Below are 27,325 nucleotides of genomic sequence, written 5' to 3' on the forward strand. Positions count from 1 at the left end.
ATGTATTTTTCTATGTTGGTTAAATGTATAATTTGTATAATTTTGTACATAAACATGTATGCCTTTTTAAAAATTAAAGGGTTTTTTTTTTAATGTTTAACTATTGTTGGTATTTGTTGATGTTTGACATCCACAGATGTGTAAATTGTTTTCATACCAGATAGTTTTGTCTCTCATGTCACAGATGCTTATGGCCTTTGGAGTTAAATTACCCTCAAAGCCATAGGCTCATAGACTTATTACAGATGGGAGTTGGAAATGTAGATTTGAGAATAAAAGGGTGCTAAGAAGTAACCTATCATATCTCCTATGGTAAATAAGAAATCTGAGACTTAGGAAACAGCCAGGATTTGTTCATGGTCATATGGCTCATTAGTAGCAGAGCTGGGTTTAAAGCTAAATCCCAGTTTCTTAGATCATTGTCCAGATCTCTTCCCCTGCAATTTGATGATATGAATAAGAGCTGAAAGCATATCATTTCTAACCTGAAGTCTAGCAGAAGGGATTGGTGATGCAATGAATACAAGACCCACCTAGATTCAGGTACTGTGCCTTAGACACTGTGACCCTGGGTAGCTCACTTAATCCTTTTTGCTTCCGTTATCTAATATATAAAATGAAAGAAGGAGACTGAGAAGGAAAAGGTGAGCCACTCCAATATCTTTGTCAAGAAAACCCAATGGGATAACAAAAAGTCAAACGTGACTGAAAACAACAAAACAATAACAACAGAACAGAAAGGATATCCTGCTAAGGTATTTGTCCTGAGTAAAATAAGAAAGTTAGAGAGATAAGTTGGTATAGTGGAAATAAGTGGTATATACTGGGAAAAGACTTAAAATGTATTCCATTTCTAGCTCTGTTTCTAACTAGCGGCATGATCTTGACCAAGTCTCCTACTTAATTTTTTTTCACTTGTAATTCATTTAAATAAACATTTATTAAGTGCAAAGTATGTGAAAGTCATTATGTTAAATGTTTAGATTTAAAAATCGATTCTCAAGCTCTAAAAACTTGTAAGTCTATGGGGGTTGGACTATAACCTCCACACACTTTTGGCTATAAGTGTAAAGAGTTAAGATAGAATGCAACTGGGGAAAAAAGAGATAGAGGCAAAATACCTGGAGAGGGGCAATTTGAGAAAGGGTTCAAAGTCATTGGAAGAATCAAGAAAATCATGTAGAGAATGCAGTACCTGAGCTACAGCTTCATGGAAGAGAAGGGTTTCAATAGGTAGAGAAATGGGGGGAGAGGTATTTTAGAGAGGTTAAGGGAAAAGATTGGGAAAGGGAGGGAAAAGAAACTATTTTCTTATTGCACCCAGTCTTTTACATTGATTGTTCTTTTAAAATCTTTGTTTCAGAATCAAGGGATTCATATCTACTGCCAATGGATTTCCAGAATCATCCCCAAGTCCCCCAAAGCACCAGTGCATGAAGATGGAAAATGGCAGGATATCATATAACAGCTAGTAATCCAGTTTTCTGAAACACAAAATTACACTCAAGACAGTAGAGTTTATAAGAGTAGAAAAGTAGGCTGGAGTCTAAATTTTGAGTAGGCTTAAATTCCAGGCTAAGGAATTAGTATTTTGTCTTATTTGTAATCAGGTTCCTCTGAAGGTTTTTGACTTGGGGAGTAACGTGTTAATATTTTTTGCATTAAATTTACTTCAAGAAGTAGAGAAGAGAGACTGAAGGAAGGGAGGTCAGTGAAAAGGTCTTAGTTATTTTCATTCTATCCCACCTTGGGTTCTGAGTGGCTAATTAGGCATAGGAAAAATTATTTAGATCATATGAATAGTCATGGAGACAGGTTAGGTTAAAGATAATAAAGTGTCTTTGGGGGGAAGTCTTATATAAGCCACTTTTAAAAAGGGAGGGCAAATTTTAATTTTGGGTAATTTGGATTTTTCAAAGGTGGTGGTGGTGGTGGTGCTTGCTGTTAATCTGGGTATCTCTTTGCAAGATTAACAGCAACCACCACCTATATGTGTCCTTACCAAATGTTTGTTTTTTTTTTTAATCTTGGTTTATTATATTTGTTTATTTAGCTTAGTGTTTGTTTATATTTAGTAAAAAGTACCCATAACTCTATGTACACACATGCACATGCATGGGAGTGCACAGTATGCATTTGGACTAAGAAAAAAGGCTAGGCAAGTAATGCAAGAGTTTATTTTCCTTGATTATATATGTTTGTTGAAGGGCTTTTGTTTTTTCTTTCTCTGTTGGAGGGGAAAAGGAAAGTAGAGGAAGAAATTTATTTTATGTTCATGAAGAGAAGAAATTTATGTTCACGAAGAGAAAATATGGGTTTTAAAAGAGACTCCATATTTTAAAATAGTTACTGTCCACAGTTTGTAGCATTTGGTTTACAAAAATCTTCTGTCAATATTTTGTGACAGTCGGTAACCCTGTATTTTGGAGGAAGAAATGGAACTTCGAGCAGCTACATGACACCCATGGTGACACATCAGAGCCAGCAATCGAATTCGGGTCTTCCACATACTTGCCCAGAGCTCCAGGATACTTTCTTTTACGCCAAGGTGGAGTTAGAAAGAGATTCATAATTAAGAGAATGTAGCGATGATCCCCTAATGACAGCCTTTTCCATTAAGGACATTTCTCTAGCACAACATTCTCCCCATGTTCTATTACTTTTGAACACATGTATATACGTGCATATAATATGTATGTATGTATGTATATTACACACACATGACTTTCAGTCTCTGTTACAGTGCATTTTGTTTGTTACACTTAATGTTTGTTGAATGAATAGGTGAATATGAGGAAAGAAGATAAGAAAGTGGTATGGTATGGTGGGACCAGACAGTCCCCCCTCCCCCACTTATCACCTTGACCAGCTCATTTCCATTCTTTGGGACTTAATGTCTTCTCTTTGAAACAAGTTGCACGGTTTTGATGTCGCTTGCAGCTGTCGCATCATCCGAAGGGAAAAGGGCGTCAAAAAGATTTAAATGCGTTTGGTTCGGTTGTATTTGGTTATAGGCGGTCCAGGCCCCCCTCCCCTCTGTCCTGTCTCCCGTTCCGAGGGGCTCCTTAAAGCTGCCGGAATGAAAGGCGCGGCGCGGCTGACTCCGGGGCGTCTGGCTGCTTGCAGTCGGGCGGCGTTCTGGCGGAGGCAGAGAGTGCTGAAAGGACAGCTCCCGGGAGCCCGAGCGGGGCCGCGGGCCGGGAAGAAGCGGGGCCGCGGGCCGCAGGCCTTGCTCGCCTTGGGCCCGGGGACCACATCTCCCGGCTGGAGCCCGGCGGGAGGCCGTGGGTTTAGGCGGCGCGATCACTTCCGTGTCAGGAGCTGGGTCTCTTGGCAGCCGTCAGTGCCCCTTCCCCGCGCCGGTGTTCGGTCCCGGCTCCCCGGTGTGCGCTCCGGCCGGAAGGAAGGAAGGAAGGAAGCGATCTCTGGTCGGGCTGAGCGTCTTCGGCTCTGGGGCGGATGGGGGGGCCTGGGTTCGGCGAGCGGCCCGCCCTCGGGAAGGGCTCGGGGCGTTGCGGGCAGGCGGGCGGCGGGGCGGCCGGCAGCGCGGGCTCCGGGAGCGAGTCCCGATCCCCGGAGCGGGAGGGAGGCCGGCGCGCCCCGGCGCAGGGAGCCGGGCTCCGGGTCCCCGCCGCTGGCTGCCGCAGGTGCGGCAGCGGCCGCGGCGGCGGGGCTGGCGTGAGGGGCGGCAGCTTCCCGGAGAGGAGAGTAGCCCCTCGCGCGTCTGTGTGGCCGTGCGCGCGCGCGCGCGCCCGCGTGCGTGTGAGTAGGTGCAGAAGAGGGTTTCCCCCACCCTTTCTCTCCAATCGGGATCAGTCTTTCTAGCCGGGGAGCAGCCGCCGGTGCACTGCGGTCCTGCCGCCGCCGCCGCCGCCGCTCTCACTTGCCCGCACCTTTCCCGCCGCCGCCACCGAGGTCTCCTCCTGCCCTTTGTACTTTATCTCACGTGCTCCGAGCAGACCGGGGATGCCGCGTTCTCCTCCCGGCTTCTGAGATCCACTTGGTCGGCAGCCCCTTCCCTTCCCTCCCCCTCCCCTCGCCCTCCCTCCCTCGCTCCCTCCATCTCTGCCTCTATCGCCCCATTCATTCATGTTTGGGGTCCTTGGCGACGGCGCAGCTCGGGAGTGAAGGTGCGGGAGGAGCTCGGCCGGGGGGGCGGGAGGGGGGCGAGGACCGGAGGCACGGCGGGGGCTCGGAGGAGGACGGCGCTACAGGATGGCTGAGAGGAAGAGGAACTGGAACAAGGAGGACGACCTGCCCGTGTACCTGGCCCGGCCCGGGACCACGGCGCAGACCCCGCGCCAGAAATATGGGGGCATGTTCGCCTCGGTGGAGGGCGCCTACGAGAACAAAACCATCGACTTCGACGCGTACAGCGTGGGCAGGAAGGGCTCCCGGACGCCCCGGAGCAGCAGCAGGCCCGACATGATGTTCCTGGGGGAGACGGGGGACAATTTCAGCGAGACGGCCAGCGACGTGAGCGAAGTGTCCGGCTCCGTCATCAGCTCCCCGGGAGACCGGGACGACAAGACGCCGGGCGTGGAGATCCGCTACCCCGTGGGCAAGGAAATGCTCCAGGGCCCGGACAATGGGAAGGTAAAAAGGGAAGTGTGCTTGTGTGTGTGTGCCTGTGTGTGTGTGTGTGCCTGCGTGTGTGTGCTTGTACTTGTGTGTGCGTGTGTGTGTGTGCCCGTGTGTGTGCCCGTGTGTGTGCCCGTGCAGAGGGGGTGGGGGAGACAACATATGGTCTGCGGAGGGAGAGAAGTGAGGCTGCGGGGAAGACAGACCAGACTGCGGACCCCCTCCCCCCGGGGGTCTCTTCCTTCGCGCGGCACTGCAGGCTTGGGGGGCGGGGAGGGAAGGGGACAGGAAATGGAGACCTGGAAGGGGCTGGGGGACTCAGGCGGCTTCAAACTTGGGACTTGGCGAGCGGGCCGCGGGTGCCCCAGAGTGAGGGAAGCGGGGGGGAGGCGCCCCCCGCAGCCAGTGCCCAGGCTTCCCCGGGGCCAGTCCGAGGAGAGCCTGGGGAAGGCTGGGAGCCCGGACCCTCCTCCCCGCCCCCTCGGCCCCCGCGCATCCCTTCCGTGCAGACCTCCGGGAGAGCCGCCTCGGGCCTCCGTCCGGGCCACGCAAGGAGGCGCAAGAGTCCGCTCGAGCCTCTCGGCCTCCACTCGCCACCGCGCGAGCTTTCCCCAGTAACAAAGCGGCTGCGCGGCCGGCCTGGGGCGGGGAAGGGGTCTCTTGGGGGAAGCGACCCGGAGCTGGCCCTCAGGCTCCCTTCTGAGCCCCGGAGCGAGGCGGCCGGGCGGAGGCTTCAGCGTGGGAAGGGCGCGGGGACGCGGTCCTCGGAGAACGCGGGCTCGGCACTCGCCGCTTTCTTTAGGACTGCCGGCTTTCCGAGCTCAGCTGTGTGACCTTGGGCTGCTCGCCTTCCCCGGCTGCAGGAAGCCCCATTTCCCACGGGGAGAGCGACGCAATCGGTGACATGCTGGTGACCGAGCGTTAGCCCCATTCAGGGGCCGTGGCCGGCGTTGGGCAAAGCTGGCGGGGCTTCTCTGCCCCCGCCCCGAGCCTGGCGCCCCCCTGGAGGCGGCGTCTGGGAGCGGAGAGAAAGGTGTAACCCGAGTGGGAGAGGGAGTGATCTCCCCGGCAGCTCCGAGGGCGCTGGGCTGGCTTTTCCTCGCGAGCTGGGCGGGTTTGCGGGGGCGTGAGCCTCCACCCACTTCCCCGGCGTCGCGGGGGCTGGACAAAGGGGGTTCTGAGGCAGCTCCGAGGTTTTCGGGAGTCCCTGGAGCCCCGGGCCCCCATCCAGCTGGCCTCTGGCCTCTCCCCTCAGCGAGGGAGCGGGCCCCGGCCTCCGCGCCAGGCCCAGGCTCCCGCCCTGCCGGCCGCCCCGTCTGCTCGGGCGCGCTTCCGGGGGACCGGGAGAAAAAGTCTGCTGCCCCCAATTCACCGGTGTACTGAGAAGGGGGTCGGAAGTCAGGTCACAAGTGCCCAGCGCTTCCGGATGCTAGCAACCCCCGCGTCTGCATCACGGTTTAGATTACAAGCCCCATCTCCCAGACAGGAAAACGGATGCTAAGAGACTGGAAGGGATGGAGCAGGCTTACACTCGGGGAGTCCGTCCCACGTTTCCAGATTTCGGGGAGAATTTGCTTTCCCATCATGCTGCCTCTTGGTTATTCTCCCCTCTTCTCCCCGTCTTCGCCCCACCCCCTCTTCTCTTTACTTTCCTGCCCTTTCCCCGGCTCAGCCCTTCCTCCCGAGGCACCGACCCCACCATTTTATTGGCCAGCTGGGCCGCCCCTCACTCCCTCCTTTCATTTGTTGCCAAGTTTTCCCATTTCCTCGGGGACGTTTCCGCGCCCTATACCCACATCACTCTTGAAAACGTGATGGGAGAAATTTCTTAAAGAAATCTGCTGGGCCCAGTCCAATTTAGGGGCCCAGGAGGACCAGGTGACTTCTTTTATCTCTGAAATATGGGTCAAGCAAAAGGCAATGGGATCTTGGCTCGGGCCTGCGGGGCGCAGGTCCTTCTCCCTTAGCCTACGGGAGGGGGAGCGGGGTGGAGGGGAGAAGGGAGAATGACGGGGTGTGTCGGGTTCCCTCTGCTGGTTCCACCTCCAGAGCGCCAGAATGGAACCCAGCTTGGGAAGGAGGGAGGAGACAGAAGTGACAGCTCAGCTGGAGGGGCCCTCCTAGCTACACTTGCCTTGGAAACTCGGCAACAGATTCCGAAGCCTGAAGCTTAAAACCAGGGCACTTTAGGGCTGGAGGGATCTCCGCTGCTCTTCCAGGCCAGGAGTAAACTGAGGAATCCGAGGAGGAGCGGCCTTGGCCCCTCTGCCTCCTCCTCTCCCCCAGCTAGAATTTGCAAAGTGGTGCTCTCTAAGGGGGGCCACATCAGGCCAACCGATGGATGTTGGGAACCAAGGCCACCAGGCGCCTGGAGCTGCAGCCTCGTTCCTTTAGACGTGGCCTTCCCCCCCCCCCCATGTTTCCTGCTAGCCCCCTCCCCCCCATTCACACCACAAAATGTTGAAGCGCCTGGGGCAGTGAGGTCTCCAAATACCTTGTGGTCCATTTGGGAATCCAAATACCTTTTTAAAAACACATATAGCAAGCGGGGGGGGGGGGGGGGGGGGGCGGAAACCCCAAACCGATGGCAGCAACGCCCTGGCTTTGGAAGGACGGATGGCTGGGGAGGACCCTCGGGCTTTTGGAGGACCCGTTGCTAGGGAGCACCCTCGGGCTTTTGGAGGACCGGTTGCTAGGGAGCACCCTCGGGCTTTGGAAGGACGGATGGCTGGGGAGGACCCTCGGGCTTTTGGAGGACCCGTTGCTAGGGAGCACCCTCGGGCTTTTGGAGGACCGGTGTCTGGGGAGGACCCTCGGGCTTTTGGAGAACCGGTGGCTAGGGAGCACCCTCGGGCTTTTGGAGGACCGGTGGCTGGGGAGGACCCTCGGGCTTTTGGAGAACCGGTGGCTGGGGAGCACCCTCGGGCTTTTGGAGGACCGGTGGCTGGGGAGGACCCTCGGGCTTTTGGAGGACCGGTGGCTGGGGAGGACCCTCGGGCTTTTGGAGGACCGGTGGCTGGGGAGCACCCTCGGGCTTTTGGAGGACCGGTGGCTAGGGAGGACCCTCGGGCTTTTGGAGGACCGGTGGCTAGGGAGGACCCTCGGGCTTTTGGAGGACCGGTGGCTAGGGAGCACCCTCGAGCTTTTGGAGGATCGGTGGCTGGGGAGCACCCTCGGGCTTTTGGAGGACGGGCTGCCGGGGAGGACCCTCGGGCTTTTGGAGGACCGGTGGCTAGGGAGCACCCTCGGGCTTTTGGAGGACGGGCTGCCGGGGAGGACCCTCGGGCTTTTGGAGAACCGGTGGCTAGGGAGCACCCTCGGGCTTTTGGAGGACCGGTGGCTAGGGAGCACCCTCGAGCTTTTGGAGGACGGGATGCGGGGGAGGACCCTCGGCGGCCGGGCCCGCGGGTGGGGAGCAGAGGTGGGTGGGTGGGTGCGTTGGGGGGCGGCGAGCTCGAGGAGAGGCAAGGAGGAAGCGTGTGTCGGGGTGGGGGGGAGAAGGAAGATTGGAAAGGAAGCGCTTCCTGGGTTGAGCTGCGCTGGGCGAATCCTGCAGCCGAGAGGGCGCTGGTGCAGCCTCTAGAAGGAGCTCTCTCTAGCCAACTCCCTTTGGGAGACCCGGCCCTGTTTTATTGCAGCCGGGAAAAGGTGGCAGGCTTGTAGCCGCGCGGCCGCTCCGCCGGGGAGGAGAAACTTTAGCTTTATTGAGACTGGGAGACGTTTGCCGGCGGGCGACGAGCGGCGCGGCCCCCACGGGGTGTGGCGGGAGCGGCCGAGCCTCGGAGGCCGGAGCCGGAGCCTCGCAGGGAGACGGAGAGCCCCCCCGGAGCCACAGGGACCATGTCTTACCAGGGCAAGAAGAGCATCCCCCACATCACGGTAAGCGGCGCCGGGAGCAGCGGCGGCCTCCTCCCGAGCTCTCCGGCCTTTGTTAAGGGGGGGGGGAGGGGGAAAGCCGCCACCCCGGCCGCGGAGCCGGGGATGGGGAGGAGGCTCGGGGGCCGCAAACCCGGCGCGGACAGGGCGGCTCCCAAATCCAGGGCCTTTACTTGCGGGACCGTGGAATGGACCCGCCGCAAGCCTCCCCTCGGCGCCCGGTGTACGTGTGCAGGGAGAAGGGGGGGGCTTTGGAACCAGGTGTGTCTGTGGTGGGGGGTCTCTGCTTCCCGAGGGTCTGAGGAGCGTGGGGGCGGGCGCCGATCGCGCCATGTCCCCCCGACTTCCCCTTTTCCACTACCGGCTCCCGCCCCCCATCCCTCCCTCGGACAGTAACACCTCCCGAGGAGCCGGTAGGGACCCTGGAGAGCTCTCAGGCGCGGAGCTGGTCCTCGCTGCCAGGGATGGGAAGGGAGGGAGATGCGGGGGGGTGGGGGGGTGGGGGGGCGGCTTTCTCTGGATGCTAACCCGAACAAAAGAGGGAGGGGACCTCTGGTGCGGGCTGTCTCCCAACGCCGCCCCCCCACGCCCCTCCGGCGCCCCTAAGGAGGCAGCCTGCGGCACAATGGAGCCTGGAGCCGTTTCCTCTCCCTCCTGGGGGGTAGGGCGGGGTCGTGGAGTAGGAACCGGGTGAGCTAGGGCGCGCCATGACAGAGGCGCCGCCTCCCAGCCTCCCGCTCTATTAATGGAGGAGAGAGGGACTGCTGAGAGTCCAAGGGTTAAAGCGAGCCGGGCTCCCACGGTGGGGGAAGGGGAGAAGATGGGAAGGGGCACCGGGGCGTTTCCGTGTACGCGTGGGCGGAAACAAAGAAGGGCCGGGTTGGACCGCGGAGCTCGGGGGGTGCAGTCTGGCCGCGGCCGCCTGGGAGGGCTCCGGGGGATGCAGCAGCTCCCCCCCGCTTCCCGAGGTCGGGCGGGGCGCTGAAAGCCGGCTCCCTTTTGCAGGGGCTCCCTATTGGAGGTGATCGGGCGGCTGGCAAAGCCCTGCCAAGTCATAGGGTTCCGGAGGTTTCCCGGGGCTCGCTTTCCCCAGTGGGAGATGGTGGGAAAAGGCGAAGCTCTGGTCCCCGCCCTCCCGGAAATGCAGCGCTCCCGGGGAGCCGTGCCCAGCTCCAGCAGCCCCATTCCCGAAGGCATCAGCATTCTCAGGGATGTGGGACGTGAGAGCAGGGGTCCTCCCCAGATATACCAGGCCCAGCCCCCAAAGAAGTCAGGCTGGAGGGCTTGAAGAGGACATGTGGTTTTCATTCATGTGTGGAAGTGCCTTCCCGGTGGGACAAAATTCCTTTGTAAAATGCAAAGTAGGCATTCTACTCTACACTGTGACAGAAAGGGGGAGAGGAGCGAGAAAAAGAAGAAAGGAAAGGAAAGAAGAAACAGTGGGCTTCCTCAGAGAAGCCTTGCAACTCCCCCAAGAGGCTTTCTCTCCCTTGCTACATCCAATTTAGCTCAGCCCCTATTCTGGAGGGTTAAAGCCCCAAGGAGAAAGGAAACACAACTGGCAATTGAGACAGACCCGCTTTTACTTTCATTGTGCCTCGCCTCGCTGCTACTGGGGTGAAGTATTGATCCCTCTTGATAAAGGGAGGAAATTTTCTCTAGATATGGCATCTGGAGAGAAGCTTGTGAAAATGAAAGGTAGATGAATATTCGTAGTTCTATGGCTTCAATTTTGTCCCTGAGATGGTGACTAGCCTGATCTTGGTAGAGGAAAACAAACAAACAAAACCAGTGCTTCAGCTTCAAGCCCTCAAAGATGATTTCAAACATCTAAAAAGCATCCTAACAGGTCCGACACTTTTCCTTAATTACCTATATGTTGGAGGACTGGCTTTGATGTTCCTGACAGTCTTTGAAGCCTGATGCTCTTATGTTTAGAGCAAAGTCTGGGTGTGGCTCTATCTGTGAAAGGAATAGTCACTGGCTTTTGTGGTAGCAAAAGCTTTCCTTTCTCCATAAAGACCAGAAAACAAACGTGAAAGGAGGAAGGATTAGGCAGAGATTCAAACGTATTCGAAAATCTTGCTTTAGAGAGTTCACATTCTAGACTCTGAGTCAGGATCGTATAGGAATCCTGGTACATAAATTGTTAGAGCTGAAAGGAACCTTACAAAATAGCTTATAAACTGTCAGGTCTGGAAGGGATTGAGAATACAGAACCTTGGCTCCAAAGGGACTGTCAAACAGAAAACAGGATGTCAAAGCCGGAATGGGCTTTGTTATAATACAAATGTAGGATTTTAGAGCTGCTAGGGAACTCTGGTCCCAGAACACAGAATTATAGAAATAGCATAAGAAAGCTGGAAGGAAATTGGAGAGCTGTAGTGTTCTGATCATTGATTTAATTCAACCCCCTCCCCTAGAGCTCCCGGAAGTGCTTTGGCCAGCTCAGTCACATGCCATGTAACAAAGCAGGGACAGGGACCCAGAGTCTGTGCTTTATCCAGGGTTCCAGAAGGGTGCCTGAGGATAATCTAGTCCAGGAATGTAGTCCAGGAAATATTAGTCCAGGAAATGAGCTTAAAAAAAAAAAAAATTGGAGGGGGGGGGGAAGGGAATGAGAAGGAGCAGAAATAGCAATGAATGGAAAGGAAAGACTTAAAATTATCAAGACGAATAGGTGATAACATTCAATGTTCAATCATTTTCAGTCATGTCAGATTTTTTTGTTGCCCCATTTGGATTTTCTTGGCAGAAAGTGTTTTGCCATTTCCTTTCCCAGCTCATTTTACAAGTGGGAAAACTGAGGTAAACAGGATTAAGTGACTTGCGTAGGGCCACATTTAAGACCATACTCAGTAAGATGAGTCTCCCTGACTCTATTAACTCTGTCCAATGGGTCACATTGATGCACAAAGAGTTAGTAACAGGCCACAGTAAAGATTGAGTATAAATAGGGCAGATGGATGGATTTCTACTGGGCACTGGAGATACTGGAAAGATGGATATAGATGCCAGTGATAGAAGTGGGGTAAGCTGGGGGGGGGGGGAGTAGTTTTAGACGTGTTGAGTTGGAGATGACAGCAAGAATGTACTAGAAGCAGTATGCTATAAAGTAAGAGTAAGCTTAGTATACTAAGCAGCTCTGCCAATTCTGCCTTCTTGAAGGCTGCACTTAACTTCTGGGAACCTAAATCTCTTCATCTGTGAAATGAGAATAATGATACTTAAAATAACTTGGCAAGGTAGGTAGTACAAGCATTATTATTTAATGAGGAAATTCTTATTATTCAGAAAAGAATTTGGGTAAAGCTTCAGACATTAGAGAAATGAGTATTCCAAGTAGAATATTTTGACATAGAGAGACAGCTAAGTAGCTCTGAGACGCTTACCAGCGAGTCACTTAACCTTCTGCCTCGGCTTTCTCATCTGTAAAATAAGGGTAATTGGAGCACCTGCCTCCCATGGTAGCTATGAGGATAAAATGAGACCACATTTACAAAGTACTTTGTAAGCCTAAAATCACTATACAATCATGAACTCTTATTATTAGCTACAGTTAATGTATGTGCAAATAAGGAATACTTTGACTTAGAACTGGAAAAGGCTTTAGAATCCTTTAGTCCTATTCTCTTGTTTCATAAGCCTGAAGCTCTAGAGAGGCAGTGGTTTTGACCAAGGCCATCAGTTACTAAGTTTCAGAGCCTAAATTCAAATGCAAACATTAGGGCATAAAGCCCAGGTCTGGTGGTTTTTGTTACAAGGCATGGGTTCCACATGAGAAGCATAAAAAGGTAAAAAAGAAAGAATTCTTGAGAACTCTATTTCTGTTATGGGTATACTTATAGAATATGGTATAATTTGATTTTTATGATAACATGAAAAAGAAACTAGAGGTGGAAAGGGGATCATACTGGAAAGAGAGGGAAGAGGAGGTAAAATAAAGGAAATTACATCTCATGAAGAGGCAAAGAAGACCTATTATTATTGAGGAAAAGAAGGAAGGGGAATAAGCTTTGTATGAATCTTACTCTCGTCAGATTTGGCTCAGAGAGAGAATATCAGACTATTTGGTTTCAAAGAGAAATTTGTCTCACATTATAGGGAAGTGGGAGGGGAAAGGGGAAAAGAAAGGAAAAAACTAATAGAAGGGAAAACAGAAGTATTAGTGGAAAAGTGTAAAAAAAGAGGGTCTCTAAAGGGGGAAGGCTATTTGAGGGAGGTGGTCATTAAAAGCAAAATACTGGGGTGTAGGGAAGAGGGAAAGGAAAGAGAACAGCATAACTTTAGGTAAGTAAGATGGCAGGAACTACAGAATGAGTAATTTTAATTGTGAATGTGAACGGGATGAACTCTCCCATAAAATGGAAACAGATACTAGACTGGATTAAAAGCCAGAATCCTACAATATGTTATTTACAAGAAACACATTTAAAGCAGAATAATACATACAGAGTGAAGGTAAAGGGCTGGAGCTGAATATGTTATGCTTCAGGTGAAGAAAAAAAAAGCAGGGGTAGCAACCCTGATTTCAAATCAAATAAAAGCAAAGATAGATCTAGTTAAATGAGATAAGGAAGGAAAATATATTTTACTAAAGGGTACCATATATAATGAAGCACAAAGACATGGGTTCAATATTAAGAATGTAAAGTTGAGTTTGAACCTCTGCATTGTGGTGATAGTTTACCCACAATGATAAGTTCATAGCTATGAACCCATGGTGGTATTAATGTTTGCTAAGGCGCTAACACATCCAGGCCAATGAAAGCTTAGACTGGACAGAAAGAAGCATAGGATTCTTGAACTTGGTATGTGCATGAACTGGCTTGGCAATCTGGTGAAGTTTATGAGACCCATCTTCAGAATAATAAATCTGAATGCATGAAATAAAAAGATCATAAGGAAACCCAATTATATTGAAATACAGTTACCAAAATATCAAAACATGAAACCCAAGTTCATGGAGCTGAGGTTAAGAACCCTAATTCAGTATGAGTTAGTGAGAAGACTGAGCCTGGAGCCAAGAGCCCTGGGTTTTATGCCCCAGTCCCAACTTAGACCAGTAGTGTGGATTTTGACAAGTCATTTCATATCTGGGAGGTAATCTATTTCCCCATCTATAAAATGGACATAAAAATATACAAGTTACTTACCTTACCAGTGTCTTGCAAAACAAATGCTTTATTAACTCTAAGAATATCTCAATATGAATATTATATATATATGTATATATGTATATATATATATATACATATATATATATATATATATATATATATATATATATATATATATATATATATATATATATATATATGCACACACACACACACACATATAGGGCCATATATAACAATGGTGATGAAGTTCTTATTTCCATTATTATTTCTAATTTAGCATTCCCAGCTTCCAATTCTAACATTTCCAATATAGTACTCTCAGTAGAACTTTCAACAGGAAATTCTTTTTGAAAAGAAAGATTTGCATTAGAGAACAGGAAAAAAAAAATACTTGAATGGGTTTAGATCCTCCCTTATTGTGTTTACTAAATCTACCAGAGAAGGCAGGTAGATATGCCAGTGGAGAGAGCACCAGATCCAAAGCCAGTATGACCTGAATTCAAATGTAGCCTCAGACTCTTACTAACTGTGTGATCCTGAGCAAGTCATTTAACCCTGTTTGCTTCAGTTTCTTGATCCATAAAAATGAAGAGAAGGAAATGGCAACAATTCCAATATATTTGCCAAGAAAAGACCCCAAAGGGGTCCCAGGCAGACATGACTGAAACAACTGAACAACAAACTTCCAAACTCCACCCCTCCAAATTCCATCTCAGTCTTACCTCCTTAACTTTTACAATTCTGAAATTGTTATCCTTGGCCTTTTGTAAGTCTTCCAAAGACATTATAAGCAATGTGCTAGGAATGTTTTGACACTGTGTGTATATCAGTGCAGTATTTAAGTTCTCCATCTGGTATCCCTTCCTCTTTGTCAATGATTTATTTGCCTTATGTTCTTTTTGGTCATTTCTTTCCATCAGATCATTACTTATATGGTGCAATGGTTATTATAGCTTTGCTTTGTATTACCTTTTAGGTCATCCATAATTTTGACTTCAAGATGTTACACTTGTCTTTTCTATAAGATCACTGATAACATACTGATATTCAAAAATATTTTTTGGTATATGTTAAGAAGGGGGCATTGAAAATGCTATAGTATTTCCCAAATTCAATCTATCTCATTCTTCTTTTATTCAATCTTTTAAAAACAATATTGCTTTTTAAATTTTTATATCATGGCTATTCACCCTTAACCTGCTCTTATCTCTTTTCTCTCCTATCCATTGAGCCCTTCCTCTTAACAAAGAAAAATATTTAAACAAAGTCAATTCACAACCCACAAAGAACAAAGACTATAGACATTTCACCACATTTCATACAAACATTCTCCACCTTTCTGATAAGGGCAAGGCTATAAGGAATTCTGAAACCAGATTATTATCTATGTCCCATGCCTAATGTATCTATACTTATATATTAATTTTATTTTGTGAATTGTTAGGCCATTTTCTTTTGAGTGGCTAGATCTTATTGCATATAACTGCTGAATCATTGAATAGTTAGCTCCAAGGTTACATGTATCCATGCATCCTTTTATTATCTCAACATAAACATGAGAGTAACCACAACAGAGAAGATGCTCAACATCTGCAAGTTGTTATATCAAATCAAGTGTTTTTGTACCAAATCACAAATACAGTGTAATCTTGCATTATGTATGATCATATAGGCTTTGGATGACCATTATTTTCAAAAGCTATTCAGTATCATAAAAGTGAGAATGTGGACATAATTACTTATTTGATTAATCTAGAATTTGATTAAGTCAAGATATCTTGACTTAATCAAGTGTATATTATGTGCCAATCTCTGTACTAAGTGCTAGAGATACAAAGATAAAAATGAAATGGTTCTTGTCCTCAAAGAGCTTATCACTTGATTAAATTAAATAAAATATATACATAACAGTTGAATAGAATAAATACAAGATAATTGCTGGTGTATATATATATATATATATATATATATATATATATATATATATATATATACACACATATTTGTTGATATATACGTTGTCATTTATTGATTGAAAATACCCATTTTTATTCTACTGGAACATCTTTCTGAACTATTTTGCAACTGATTTTTAAGTTTCCTGTTGGATTATTTTCAGCAGGAATTTCTTCTCTGTGTTTTTAGCCAGGTCAACAATTCTTTTTGATCAAGTACTACGCCATTTTAACATCTTTACTATCATTTATATTTCTGTTTTCAGTATACATGGTTACACTCTTTCATCTACCACGTACACTGGCAGATTGATGCTTCAGAGGACATTTGACTCTGTCCCTCAGACTTTTTTATATAACTTACAATCAAAGAATTTCAGACACTTGGCCATACATGGCTAGAATAGGCTCCCACCAACATTTCTCTAATCAGTGATTTATGTGATTGCATGTGACTAATGAAAACTGTTCATATCCCTTCACCATATATCAATAGGGGAGTGGTTCTTATTTTTAAAATTTAATTCAATGGTATTATATTTTTCTAATTATATGTAAAAACATGGATTTTTGTAAGATTTTGAGTTCCAAAATTTTTTCTCCTTTCCTTCTTTCCCTCTTTCCTTCCCAAGATAAGAAGCAATCTGATTGATATAGGTTTTACATGTATAATCAAAATATGTTTAAATATTAAATATTAAACATATTTCCATATTAATCTTTTTGTAAAAGAAAAAATCCAAATAAAAGGGAAAAACCATGAGAAAGAAAAAAAAATGAAAGGTGAAAATAATATGTTCTGATCCTCATTGAATCTCTAGCGGTTTCTCTGGATTCAGATGCCACTCTTTTAGATTGTCTTAGATTAATATATTGCTGAGAAGAGCCAAATGTATCATAATTGATCAGAACATAATCTAGCAGTTACTGTGTCATATGTTTTCCTGGTTCTGCTTGCTTCACTAAGTAAGCAATTTCTGTAAGTCTTTCCAGGCTTTTCTAAAATTAGCCTGCTTATCATTTCTTATAGAGCAATAATATCCCTTTACATCCATGTGCCATAATTTGTTCATCCATTTCCCAATTCATAGGCATCCACTCATTTTCCAATTTTTTGCCACCACAAAAGGAGCTGCTACAAACACTTTTGTATATGTGGATTCTTTCCCCTCTCTTATGCTCTCTTTGAATACAAAACCCAGTAGTGACCCTGCTGGATCAAAGAGTTTGCACAGTTTGATAGCCCGGTGGGCACAGTTCCAAATTGCTCTTCACCCAGAATGACTGGATCATCTCACAACTCCATCAACAATGCATTAGGGCCCTAGTTTTTTATATCCCTTCCAACATTCGTAATTATATTTTTCTGTCATCTTACCTAATCTGATAGACGTGAGGCAGTACCTCAGAGTTGTTTTAATTTGTTTCTCTAACCAACAGTTATTTTTTTCATTTGACTATAGATGGTTTTAATTTCTTCATTTAAGAATTGCCTGTTCATATCTTTTGATATGATTATCGATTTGGCTATGACTTGTAATCTTATCAATTTGACTCAATTCTCTATGTTTTAGAAATGAGGTTTTTATATAAAGCATTGGCTATAAAAACTGTTTCCTAGCTTTCTTCCTTCTAATCTTGATCATATTGATTTTATTTGTGCAAAACATTTTTAAGGTAATGTAAACAAAGTTATCCATTTTGCATTTTATAATGTTCCCTATTTCTTGTTTGGCCACAAATCCATCCCTTCTTCAAAGATCTGACAGGTAAACAATCCACTGCTCTCCTAATTTGCTTATGATAGCACCCTTTTTGTGAAAATCATGAACCCATTCTAATCTTATCGTGGTATAGGGGGTGAAATCAAAGCATAGGGTGTTTATCTAAGTCTAATTTCTGTCATACCATTTTCCAGTTTTCCCCAGCAATTTTCCCCCCAAATAATGAATTCTTATCTTAGAAGATGGAATCTTTGGGTTTATCAAACACTGGTTTTCTGGAATCATTGACTATCGTGTCTTTGTACCTAACTTATTCCACTATCTACCACACTATTTCTTAGCCAGTATTAAATGATTTTGATATCTCCCACTTTATAATATAAATTTAGCTCTGGTATGGCTGAGTTATCTTCCTTTGTTTTCTTTCCCATTAATTCCCTTGATATTCATCACTTTTTTCCTTTCAAATGAATTTTATTATTTTTTCTAGATCTATAAAGTAATATTTCAGTAGTTTGATTGTTATAGTACTTAATAAGTAGATTGATTTAGGTAGAATCTTCATTTTTATCATATTAGCTTGGCCATTCATGAGAAATGGAAAATTTTCCAATTGTTTAGATCTGATTTTGTGTGAAAAATGTTCCATAAATTTTTTTCAAAAAGTTCCTGGTGTTGCCCAGGTTGCATGTACCTTCGGATTCTAATGTTTATTGTGCAACAAGAAAATGATATTCGCACACATGTATTGTACCTAGACTATATTGTAACACATGTAAAATGTATGGTATTGCCTGTCGTCGGGGGGAGGGAATAGAGGGAGGGGGGGTAATTTGGAAAAATGAATACAAGGGATAATATTATAAAATATATATATATATAAAAAAAAAAAAGTTCCTGGTGTTGTCTTGTTAGGTAGACTCCCAAATATTTTATATTATCTACAGTCATTTTAAAGGGAATTTTTCTGCATATCTCTTGCTGCTTAGCTTTACACACACACACACACACGCCAATGATTTACATGAATTTATTTCATATCCTACAACGTAGCTATAGTTGTTCATTGTTGCACATAGTTTTTTAATTGATTCTCTGAAATTCTCTAAATATACCATCATATTGTCTGTAAAGAGTGATAGTTTTGTTTCCTCATTTGTCTACCCTAATTTCTTCAATTATTTCTAAAATTTTGACAGTTCCCTATGTATTTGTTGGAGAAATTTTCTGTAAAATGTTTAATATTTCTGCATTGTCTATGGTTCCTTTTAGCAAAATATAGTTTCACTAAATATCTCTTTTATTTGAGTCTATTTTTGTTTTTGATTTTTCTGAAATAATAATTAATACCACTGCTTTTTTTCTTCAGCTGAAACATAGTCAATATAGTCAATAACATAGGAAATTGTTTCTTATGTTAAACCAGATATGTCTACCGTAACTCCTTTCTAAACATTTAGAGTCACACAGAATACATGATTTTTAGAATGAAAACTTCTTGAGAGCAGGTACAATCTCATTTTTACTTTTGCCTTTTGTATCTCTAGAAATTAGTATGACATCTGGCACATAGTTCATGCTTATTAAATGCATGTTGATTCATTACTCTAATTCATATTTTTTGTGAAATATTACTTTTTCTTCTTAGACAAGTCATTTCTCTCTAATCTGTTTTGTCTTTCCTTGAGAATCTTTCCTAAACACTCTAGCCTACACTCATATCTTCCTGTCTCAGACCTCTTGGACCAAATCAGTCTTTACCAAACAACCCACCACTTCACTCAGTGCTGCAATTGCTATGTGACTGTTTTATATCATTTATAAATCTTAACTCCTAATCTTGATTTTTAAGTTCCTCGGGACTATATTACCAATTATATATTCTTTTGTATCACCTAGAAGGGAACTAGAAAACAGAATATTAGATTTAAAAAGACTGTAAAATGTAGAATCTTGAATGTTAGAGTTGGACATGGTCTTAGAACATACAGTGTAGAATGTTAACACTGGATCTTAAATCATAGACTATTGATTATTGAGTCTCAGGACATGGAATATCAAATGTTTATCCCTAAAGTGAATTTTAGAACTGAGAACCTAGACTCTCTTAAATGGAAAGCCCCAGAGAGCATCCATTCCAACCTTCCCCTCCACCTGTTTAAGACATGAGGAAAATGAGAACTAGAGAGAAGGGATTTGACTCAGTGAGCTAAGAGATCTCAATCCTTAGTTACAATAGAATTCTTTTCTTTAGAGTAGGATTTGCTACAGGGTCAGCATTGTTGTTCAGGGTCAATGTTGTTCCATTGTGATTGACTCTGTGACTCTGGGGAACACACTGTCTAGAGTTCTTTTGGCAGAGATACTGGAGTGGTTTGTCATTTCTTTCACCAATAGACTAAGGTAACGTCAAATGCTTAGAAAGTCTGGGGCAAGATTTGTACTCAGGCCTTTCTGACTCCATGCTCAATGTTCTATCCATTAAACCACCTATCAGGGTCCAGGGGGAAGGAGAACAGGGGGTTGAGAGAGGAAATATATATGTAGTGAAAGTTATAGTCTGTTACTGTCTATGCAAAGTCATTGTTAAAATTCTACTTTTTTGGAATTATCGTCTCATAGATGAGATAGGACCCCAGAGAATATTTGGTTCAAGTCCTTCATTGTACAGAGAAGGAAACTGAGTAAAGTTCTGTGCCCATTGTGATTTAGGAGTCTTTCCGTTGGACCTGGATTTAGGTTGATCTGACTTTGGGCTCTTGTAATAGGAACAGATTTTTGCCTGTAGACATGGCCTCATTTCCATTTATCCCTAGAGGCTGGACCTCATGCACCTCAGAGAATGATGATGATACAATATGATCATTAAAGACCATGTCATCCCAATGGCTATTTTTGAGTCACTGTCCAAGTTAGTGCAGTAAAAGCATTGACAAATATAAACATGTTGCATCAAAGCAGAAAATATAGCAGATGTTTTCAGAAATCAGTAGTGATGAGCATGTATAAACTTTACCAGTTGTCACATAAATTAGCACATGCTTTTCATCAGTTATCAGACTGTGAGGTAGAATCTTTCAAAGATCTGGCTTTACCCGGAAATGGGGTAAAAGCATGTTCTGGGCAGGGCCCTGAGAAAGGGGCCCTGAAGTCACAGTCCTTGCCCACAAGCACTGGGTAATCCAGTATGAGGAGGTGACCTTGGGGGCACAGAGCAGTATAATACAAAGTAGAATGAGGTAGGTCTATATAGAAATGAAGTATTCGGTGAAAGATCTGTGTAAGGTGGGAGAATTATTAGATGATGAAGTCAGGAAGGGCTAGAAGAAACAGGGCACATTCTATTTCTTTCAGTTAACATTAAGAACCCATTATATGGTGTGAAGCATCTCCCTCAGGATGGTGGATCCAAGCACGAATAAGCCATCGACACCCCTCAAGGAATTTACACCCTATCAGGAGCTTGGGGTGCAAAGATATAGACACAGATCAGCATGATTGAAAAGAGTGTGGCCCTATGGGGCCCAGGCAGGGATGATGATGAATGAGAAATGGAAGGAGAGGACGATGGAAAGTTTCAGAAAAAAGACAGCTCTAGGGCTAGACCATGAAAGAGAGAGAGAACATCAGGAGCTAGAAATAGGTGAGATGGAGGGAGGCTGTTCAGCCATGGTAGAGAGCTTGAATGGAGATATGAAAATGGTGGAGGCAGGAGATGGACACAGTTCAATCCAGCTGGAATTCAGAAGAAATGGAGGGCAGAAGTGTATCTTCAGGTTGGAAAAGGAAACTCAGGTCAGACCAAAGAGGGCTTTGATGCTACAATAAGCAGCTTGTTCTTTCTTTGGTAGGAAGTTGGGAGGTTCTGATGGTTTTTGAGTAGAAAAATAACAAGATGGAAAAGGAGTATCAGGGAGCAAAAAGAACAGCAAAGCATGCTTTTGCTAATGGAATGAATTAAAGCAAAGCAATAATAAATAGTAACTGATAACCTACTATGTTTCAAGTCTTGACAAGACAGGAAGAAGAACTGCGGGGAGGAAAAAAATTAGTATGAGATGTGACTCTAGCCCTCCAATGGCAGCTAGGTAGAGCAGTGGATGGAACACTGAGACTGGAGGGAGCAGAGATGTCAAATTTGGTGTCAGACACTTAACAGCAGAGTGATCCTGGGCATGTCACTTAACTGGTCGGCTTTACTTTTCTCAGCTGTAAAATCAGGATAAAAATAGCACCTACCTTCCAGGATCTTTGTGAGTGAGCATCACATGAATAAGGTAATATTTGCAAAGCAATTAGCAACTGTCTGGCATATTACAAGCAATAAATACTTGGTTTTTTTTTCCTTCTTGACATGTTCATTTGGAGAGTAAGTGGCAGATCTGGGATTTGAACCTGTCGTCGGATGCAAAGTCCAAATAAAAATTGCATTGCTCATACAATAATGGCTGTCAGAAATCTGGGGCTCTAGCACCTTACGGGATTTAAAACCTCCCAATTTTACCAATTTTCTTCATATTTTTCTAGTAGTCCTCCTCCCATTTTCAGCTCCTACCATACTATGTCCAGAAAATATTTCATTCTCTGAATGCATGTAGTTCTTTGACTCATTGAGATTTCTCTGAAGCGTCTGTCATATTCTGATTTGGGCTTTCTTTAAGTAAATGTCAAGCATGATGTGATGAAAAAAACAATAAAATCAGAGTGAGAAGACCTGGCTTTCCTATCTATGTATCCCTCCATTTCTTAGCTTCAGTGATAGTCCCACTAACAAGAACAGTGATTGTTATCGTGCAAACATTGTAAAGTTGTATTAGGGATCAAATCAGATAATTGTCATCAAATGCTTTGTGGCCATAAAATGTGTGACAGAAATGGGAAGTACTATTGCTTTTATGCCTCCTGGACCATACACTCCAGGGCAGTAGTGAGGTGGAAAGAGCATGCTGGATTTGGTGCCAAAGGACCAGGATTTACATTAGACCCTTCTAGTAATCCTGTATCATCTTCACCTTTATCCTCCTTCTCATTTTCTTCATCCTCATCCTAAAAAATGAAGATGTGGACAAGATGACCGATAAAGTCTCTTTCAACTCTCAAACTTTCTTGTATTTTCTCTCTTCTTCTATGTTCTCCAGTGCCTGCCTTAGAGGTCTGCACTTAAAATTCTCTTGAATGGGGAGTAGAGATTCTCTCTTCATTGACTTTGTCAGTGCCTAAGGGATCCATTTCTGTTGGGAGGTCTCCTTTGATCATTTTTCAAAGCAAGTTGTTAGTTTGGGTGAGGGTAGAGTTCCTTGGATTTCTGAAGTGGACATGTGTCTGCCGTTCTCCCCCTGCTCAGCCCAGCGTCCTCATTGGAAGCCATCTTGGTTCACAAACTCGCCTTCCATCCTACAACAACGCCACACCTGCAATTTGTCCATTCAGAAGGAAAGGCACGACCGGGCATCCCGCCTTTCTGATTTTGTTAGTCGACAGGTAGCTATTATCACAGGAAGGCTGCAATTCCATGCAGATTATAAGAGGAAAATGGCAAGGTCCCTTTTAAGTCTAAAGCTAGGATTCTGTCCTGATTTTACGGATGAGTCAGTGTCAGCGAGTTTAAGTAGTCAGGACCAGACAGCTAGAACAAGTGGTGATGGGGACGCAGCTTTCCAAGTCACAGGCTCAGAATTCGTTCCACTGTATTGCTGATTCCTTCGTGGTCAAGTTATCCTACTTCTTGCTATTGTCAGGGTGCTTTTCCTGTCCCCTTTTATCCTTGCCCTGGTTTTTGTCTTATGCATCTAATCTACTAGGGACTGGAGCATCAGCTTTCCAGACTGATTAGAACTGTATCTACAGTAAGTAAAAACAGTTCAAAGACTCAGAATGAGTGAGAAATGGCAGTTTTCTCCCTCCTGAAATTAAAACAAAACCCAAAAAAAACTTATGGCATGTTCTGGATGTTCAAAAAAAGGATCACTTTTGCTTCCTAATGGGCTCATAGAATCATAGGATTCAGAGCTAAAAGAGATCTCAGGGATTACCCAATTAGATCTTCCTTTTAGAGGTGAGGAAATAGGTTCAGAAAGGGGACGTTCCCAAGCAGAAGGGAGCAGAGCTGTGATTCGACAATAGTGATTTCCTGGATGGCATGGGGATGGGGATAAGCCTGCTAGTATGGTCTGCCTCGTCCAGCTGTTTTGATGGAAAAGATAAGAAAAATCCATTCCCTGTCAAGAACCCTTGAAGATAGGAGACTTTCAAGTAGGAAAAAGGCACTAAAATACATCAGCATGAAATGAAGTGCCAAACTGTTACAGCCCGGGAGGTGATTACTCTAGGAGTTCAAGAAAGAGGAACATCACAGTGAGACTGAAATCTGTGGGATGAGTTGGATTCTACTGAAGAATAGGCAGGATTGTGGTAGAGAAGAGGAAGAGGATTCCTGTTCACTTCAGCCAGAGAAAATGTACAGAGGCAGGTATTGGGGTAGTGGGTGCACGGAAAGCAAGGAATGAGTCCTTCTCTCCATGGCCCGTCTCTTCATGAATGCATCCAAGATGGGACCGCAGTGTGAGGATAAGAGAAAGTTCCCAGAAAGGGGCAAGCAACACTTTACAAAGAATAAACGCAATTTCATTATCCTCTCTTGAGCTCAGAGAAATGAAATTTGGGGCTTGGATATGGAAACCACAGTATCATTAAATAGTCTTAGAGCAATGTTCACACTGCTGGGGAGAGAGATGGATGTTATATACATGCTCTGATGGTGACTTCCCCTGGCTAATGCATCCAAAACTCAATCAGAGCCCACTGTCATTTCTTTGCTACCAGCCCTTAGTCCTCTGAGCGTAAAAAAATGAGAAGTGAGTTTGGAATCAGAAGAAGCAAGATGCAAACCCCAGCCCAGTGACTTTCCACTGGGTCACCTTGGACAAGTCAGCTAAGCCTTCTGGGTCTCCAAAGCCTCAGTTAGCAAATGAAGGGATTGGACCAAACAAATCCCATGGTTCCTTCCAACTCAAGAATCTGTGATCCTGTGATATCTCCCTACCCTGACCACCTTGACAGCACCTTTCAGCAAAGAATCTATAATTGAAAAAAGGTCACTGGTTTTGCCACAAACATGTACTGGATAAATAACATGGGGTGACTGATTTTTTCCTTCACCCCTACTTTTTCAAATAGATTTTATAAATTCCTTTTGTTTGTATATCATCATGCAAACTCACTATTGACTTGTTTGGGGTTGGAGGATGATGGAGGCAGTGACTGAAGCCTTAAGCCAATAGACCAGAATTTGATCTAGATTTTGCCAGAAAGCGCACACAGAGCCGATGATGGGTAAGTGCATGTGACAGCTATTTTGCTTGATCACTGACCTCTTTTGAGTCTTCCTGGCTTTTGGCAGTCTTCCAGATTGGTGAGGCTGTCAGAAAAGAGACCTCTGAATAAAGGCAGTGTGAGTTTGTCTTGTCCTCCCTCATCCAGTGGGCCTTAGTCCTCAATGAAACTATCAGCTTAATTCACTAGGCATCTAAAAAAGTTTATTTAGTTGAATTACATTTTTGCAGCCTTCCTCTTCAGTGGAGTGAATGTGATTTGATTATTTCCTTCTGCTTCCCCTTTGTGTCTGGCTGTAGCCTGAGCTAAGCTGTTTCCCAGACCCAGAACACCCGTCTTCTGACCTCAGAGTCCCTAACTCCATTCAAAGTTTGGCTGAAGGACCATCTCCTTTAAGGGACCTTTTTTGAATCCTTTAGTCACTGCCCCTCTTTTACTTGTTTTTTTTTTTTTTCTTTTATATGCTATATTTACTTATCTATGAATGAGGACCTTCTGATGAGGAACTGAAGTTCTAAGAAGTTAATTGACATATCCAACATCACACTCATAACAACTGGCAGTTAGGATTTGAATCCAAGTTGTTGGATTCTGGCATCATTTCCACTGCATTTTGTTTTTACCCTGCTTCCTCAAGTAGGATGTAAGATCCTTGGGATCAAGGACGGTGTCACTTCTATGTTTGTATTCCCACATCCAACTCAGTGCTTGGGAAAACGTTATGTGCTTCATAAATAGTTATTGATTGGCAAAGGAGCTCTACATTTGGTCCATGTGTAGTAGTTATTCTTTCCTTCCTTTCTTCCTTCCTTCCTTCCTTCCTTGCATCCTTGTTTCCTTTCTTCCTCACTTCCTTCCTTCCTTCCTTCCTTCCTTCCTTCCTTCCTTCCTTCCTTCCTTCCTCACTTCCTTCCTTCCTTCCTTCCTCCTTTCCTTCCTTCCTTCCTTCCTTCCTTCCTTCCTTCCTTCCTTCCTTCTTTCCTTCCTTCTTTCCTTCCTTCCTTCCTTCCTTCCTTCCTTCCTTCCTTCCTTCCTTCCTTCCTTCCTTCCTTCCTTCCTTCCTTCCTTCCTTCCTTCCTTCCTCCCTTCTTTCCTCCTTTCCTTCCTTCCTTCCTTCCTCCTTTCCTTCCTTCCTTCTTTCCTCCTTTCCTTCCTTCCTTCCTTCCTCCTTTCCTTCCTTCCTTCCTTCTTTCCTTGCTTGCTTCCTTGCTTCCTTCCTTCCTTCCTTCCTTCCTTCCTTCCTTCCTTCCTTCCTTCCTTTTATCCATCTCTCTTTTCTTTCTTTGTCCCTTTCTGATAGTCTCCCATTCTTCCTCTCTCTTTTTATTTTTCCTTATTTTAATTTTTCTTTCTGTCTCTTTCTTTCACTTTATAAGTCATAAAAGCATCTACTAAAGCATGGGGGTGTGTTGCTGTTTGTATGTGGGGAGAGGATACTGGAAATCTTGAGGTACCAGGCCCAGAACTGATCAAGCATCTCAGTCCAGAGCACTAGGATAAAGGAGGTTCCCTTTCTTTCCTTGGGAACAGACATGGTCCCAGCAGGAACCTTCCTGCAGCCTTAAAGGATGATGTTGATTTTTAAAAACTGCATTCAGCATAAAAACAAATGTTTATTAGGAGAACAAAAGTACCCTGACAGAAAGTGATTTTCTTTCTTGCCAGGATGGGGCATGGTGGGTAATTGCAATGTGGCGACAAGGAGAGCTTCCTTGTTTCTTCTTGTCTGAGGGGAACATAGCATTTGGCTTTGAGGAAAGTGACGTCAGCAAGCCCCCTGGTGAAAGGGCCCACCAGTACATGGCAGGCTGGAGGCGGCTCATTTGGCACCGTGAGGCTGGCACTGGAGGCTGTTGCTGGGGAGGAGGAGGGGGAGAAGGGCAACAGCTCAGTTTTCTATGGTGCTTTATATAGTTCCCCCTGTCCCTGGGATTATCCACTTGGCAAACGCCCATAGCATCACTGTGGGGGAAGGGAAGCAGAAGGGCAAGGCATTAAGCCAGAAGGAGAAATCATTCTGAAGAGAAAACTGCCTTCTCTGTGTCCCCTAGGAATTAAGTCCAAGACAATTTGGTCAGAGATTTAGAGGTGAAAGGAATCTTTCTGCTCAAGAAGCCTGACCGCTCATTTTTCAGATGACAAAACTGAGGCTCCAAAAGGGCCCATGACTTGCCCCTTCTTCAGCAACCTAACCATTACATCATCCTCTCTTTCTCCAAGGGAGGGACCAGAGCAGGGGCTTCCCTGCCAGGCGTGCCCAGGGAGGAGGCTCCAAGGGCCCTTCTAATCTCATGCCTCACTGGGGATCAGAGGGAAGCCAGGGGGCCGAAAGCCTTTCCAAGGGCAAGGAGAAGATGCGGGTCAGGGTCATTAGTCAGCAGCCTTCCATGTCCTCTTTGTGCTTTATTCAGCCTTCTTCCTTGCCGGGGTTAATTGTGGGACTTTTAGTCAGCAGCCGGAAAAGCTGTCCTCTGGGAGGCCGGCTGCAGGAGGCGGACGACTAGCCGAAGGAGGTGGACGGCCCTCCTCCTCTTCTCTGCTCTTCTTGGACCTTCCTATTCAGGAATCTTGATGTTTCTGCGTGTTCTGATAACTAGGATCATGGGGTGAGGGCTTTGGAGCTGGAAGGAACCTCAAAGGATAGATAGTCTACACATGAGGATCCAGAGGCCCAGGAGGTGGAGGGGGGACTTGCTGAGTAATTTCTCTCCTGGGGCTCAGTTTTGTCATCTGT

General features: G+C 45.5%; 1 protein-coding gene across 10 annotated transcripts in view; it reads left to right on the top strand.

Moving 5' to 3' along the window:
- The first annotated feature begins 4,193 nt into the window (after nucleotides 1-4,193).
- CRMP1 (collapsin response mediator protein 1) overlaps nucleotides 4,194-27,325 on the top strand; it is a 71,403-nt gene continuing 48,271 nt past the window's right edge. For 4 of the 10 annotated variants that reach the window (XR_012483288.1, XR_012483290.1, XR_012483289.1 and 1 more), the window contains exon 1: nucleotides 8,127-8,460. Coding sequence is in view for 4 of the 10 variants with exons in the window: in XM_074274149.1 (XP_074130250.1) it covers nucleotides 8,422-8,460 (39 nt within the window). In the remaining 6 variants the exon portion in view is untranslated. Of the gene's footprint in view, nucleotides 4,597-8,126; nucleotides 8,461-9,120; nucleotides 9,260-27,325 lie in introns of those variants that run through there. The other 6 variants (XR_012483285.1, XR_012483287.1, XR_012483286.1 and 3 more) reach the window with 2 other exon arrangements.

The sequence above is a fragment of the Sminthopsis crassicaudata genome, chromosome 6, assembly GCF_048593235.1.
Source record: "Sminthopsis crassicaudata isolate SCR6 chromosome 6, ASM4859323v1, whole genome shotgun sequence".
Lineage (NCBI taxonomy): Eukaryota > Metazoa > Chordata > Mammalia > Dasyuromorphia > Dasyuridae > Sminthopsis > Sminthopsis crassicaudata.